Genomic DNA, 3,089 nt, shown 5'->3' on the forward strand with positions numbered 1-3,089 from the left:
CACGAGAAAACAATCTGAAATATTAATTATGCGCAAGCTTCTTCTGTCCGCCCAGAATTCTCAGAAGTTGTATCGCTTGTGGTTGAGACTTTTCTTCGGACAGCGTTGTTTCAATCAGGTGTTCACACAATCTTACGAGTGAAGCATGCGATCAAAGAACTGCATTTGAAACTGCATGTTTTTCAACTTTTGACGTTCACTTTTTAAAATATCCAAGAGAAACCACCATCACCTTTCAGTCCTGGACAAGAAAATAGGATCAGGATCATAATCTCTTGTCCTGGATTAGTGTCAATCGGCTTTCGGGCAGCCCACCCTCGAAATCTCGCACGCTACGCGACTAAATAGTCCAAAATTTCGAGGTCGACTATTGCACTGTTGTGACAGAGCAAGACATTGTATAGAGAAGCTACACGAGACAATGCTTTCCTTTCCTGTATTTCAAATTGTCGCCCTTTCTTTAGTGCAAATCTCTGAACAAAAACAAATATTTCCTAATACTGTTGGAATTAATTGCAGGAACAACGGAAATAATGTATCACGAGAGCCTTGGCACTAGAAAAAAATTGGAAGTACTCCTTTTGGCAAGCGAATGGGGGTCATTAAAGGGGGGACTATCCACTATGAACAGAAAAATAGCTCTATACCTGGCCAAACACCCAGAAGTGGCAGTCAGTTTCCTTGTTCCAAAATGCAGCGAAGAGGGCAAGAGAAGGGCTGGTAACCATAATGTTACTGTCATCGAAACACAGCGGCGGCCTGGTTACGAGCCAATCGACTGCTTGAGTTTCCCACCGAGAGATCTCGTTATTGACATAATTATTGGTCATGGCGTAAGGCTTGGGAAACAAGCTCAGGTAAATAGGGAAACCCATCAGTGTACATGGGTGCAAGTTGTGCACACTGCCCCAGAAGAGCTCGCGATGTACAAAACCTACCCTGATGCTATAGCTAAAGGTGCAGAGAAACACTTGACTGAAGTTGCACTGTGTGAAATGGCTGATCTTGTAGTCGCAGTTGGTCCCAAACTATGCGAAGTCTACTCGGCATGCCTCAACTCGAGCGGAAAAACTGTCTTTAATCTTACACCAGGAATCTTTACTGAGTTTTCGGATTTGAAGCAGTCCACACAGGGTGGTACTAAATTTCGAGTTCTGGTCTTTGGCCGTGGTGACTCGGAAGATTTCGAGCTCAAAGGATTCGACATTGCTGCTCAAGCTGTCGCTGCGCTGAGCGACAGAAGTTATCATGTCATCTTTGTTGGTGCTCCCAGTGGAAGAGAAGGGCAATTAACTGAGAAGTTACTTGAGCAAGGTCTTCATCGAAGTCAGCTGACCGTGAGAAAATACTTAGAAAATCGTGAAAATCTTGCCAAATTGTTCTGTGAGGCGAATCTTGCCATTATCCCATCAAGAACAGAAGGATTTGGTTTGACTGCCCTGGAAGCCTTATCAGCCTGTCTGCCTTTCCTGGTCAGCCAAAACCCTAGATTTGGGGAGGCCTTGGCTAAGGTGCCAAATGGTTCATCATGTGTGGTGGACTCTGAGGATCCACAGGATTGGGCTAAGGCCATCAAGAATGTTCGGCTGAAAAAAAGCCAAACTCGACTGGAGGAGTGCCAAGCAGTGCGAAGGCATTATGATGAGATGTACAGCTGGAATAAACAGTGCAATAATCTCGTGGAACAGATGATTTCCATAGTTCAGGATAGGTATTTAACAGGCCTTTCAGTATACTTTTAGGTTAGGGTTCGATACAGGCAAACGTGGACTCAGTGCATCAACGCGTCGTCGTCTGTCGGAATATCACCGCCAACATGGCATGTAGAATGTAGAAAAAAAAAAACAGAGAAACAATAAAAGGCCAATCGGCTAGCAAGCTCCTGCTGCACAATTTTGTATTGTAAACAAGTGTAACCTTTTGTATCAATTGACAAAGCGCATTCGTATGACAAAAATTATTTCAGGCCGCTTACATGCAATGACTCGAAAAATTCGTAAAATTAGAGTTCAATTTCTTGCATTATACGCTTGGAATACAACCCATATATTCAATTGTATGTAAAATAACTTGACTGTAAAAGAGGTTTAATTTTACTGCAGTAGAAACCGCGCCATTAATTTTTTCTCTTTACGCAGAAAAGTCAAAGGTGACGGTGGAATTCATGCTGAAAGATAAGATGTCATTAACGCCTGCTTATGATCAGTCCAAGAACGATGCAGGCCTTGGAATGTCGCCCCAACTCCTTGACCGAGCATACGAAAGGTAACTCAATCACTATGGTCACTAGCTCTACCACTCTCGATTAATCGTCAGATTCCATCCAGAAAACAAGGGTTGGTTTTGTATGCTTTTACTGTAAACCTTTCTTCTTTGTATGTCCTGACTAGTGGCATCCCTGCGGGCATTGGCTAATGTGGTTATTGGCATCTCTGTGTGTTCATTCCTTTATTTCTCCTGTGTTGGCTGCATTGGATTGCAGCGAGGAAAACAACAACAACAACATCATCATTCATAATCATTGGTACTGCACTGCCTTACAGTTAGAAATATCATTTTGAGGGTGATATATTAGGCTGTTTGACTGGTTGACGTGAATCTAATCACGGTGTACGGTCTGTGTTTTACATGATTGCCGTGTGGGAATCCGATAATCCAGATATTTAGTTTGATTTTTCGGTAAAATCTAACTAATGTCCTTTTTTCTCAGCTGAAGAGATGAAAGACGACTTTGCTGTAAAATATTCCCCGAAACATCAACGACGAGCTGGTGTTAAAATCCCGGATAAATGGCGACAACTTATTCCTCCAGACCAGACTTTGATTCTTAAAACATGCGTTTTGGATGGAAAGGTGCGCCTTGATCCCAACTTCGTGGAGTACTCTTATCCAAACTGGACAGTGCCTCGGTACATCATTAGGAATGTTGAGCGGGAGTACAAGCTGACTCAATATGGAGATCCGTTCATTACCTCGGACGAAAGCGGGAAGTTGAGGCACACAGTAGATGTTCCTATTCCAGCTGAAGAGAAAATACCGAGTGGCCTTGTCGATTGTGACCCCAAGGAAAGAGTTGTCTTCGCTGGAAT

The 3,089-nt window shown here is 43.2% G+C and overlaps 1 protein-coding gene across 1 annotated transcript; it reads left to right on the forward strand.

Moving 5' to 3' along the window:
* Nucleotides 1-533: 533 nt before the first annotated feature.
* On the forward strand, nucleotides 534-1,960 carry LOC145493557 (D-inositol 3-phosphate glycosyltransferase-like). The gene has a single exon (XM_081473055.1). It carries the CDS (start codon nucleotides 534-536, stop codon nucleotides 1,740-1,742), a length of 1,209 nt encoding a protein of 402 aa, XP_081329181.1. The 3' UTR covers nucleotides 1,743-1,960.
* The last annotated feature ends 1,129 nt before the right edge of the window (nucleotides 1,961-3,089 follow it).

The sequence above is a fragment of the Orbicella franksi genome, chromosome 7 (assembly GCF_964199315.1).
Source record: "Orbicella franksi chromosome 7, jaOrbFran1.1, whole genome shotgun sequence".
In the NCBI taxonomy this organism is placed as follows: domain Eukaryota; kingdom Metazoa; phylum Cnidaria; class Anthozoa; order Scleractinia; family Merulinidae; genus Orbicella; species Orbicella franksi.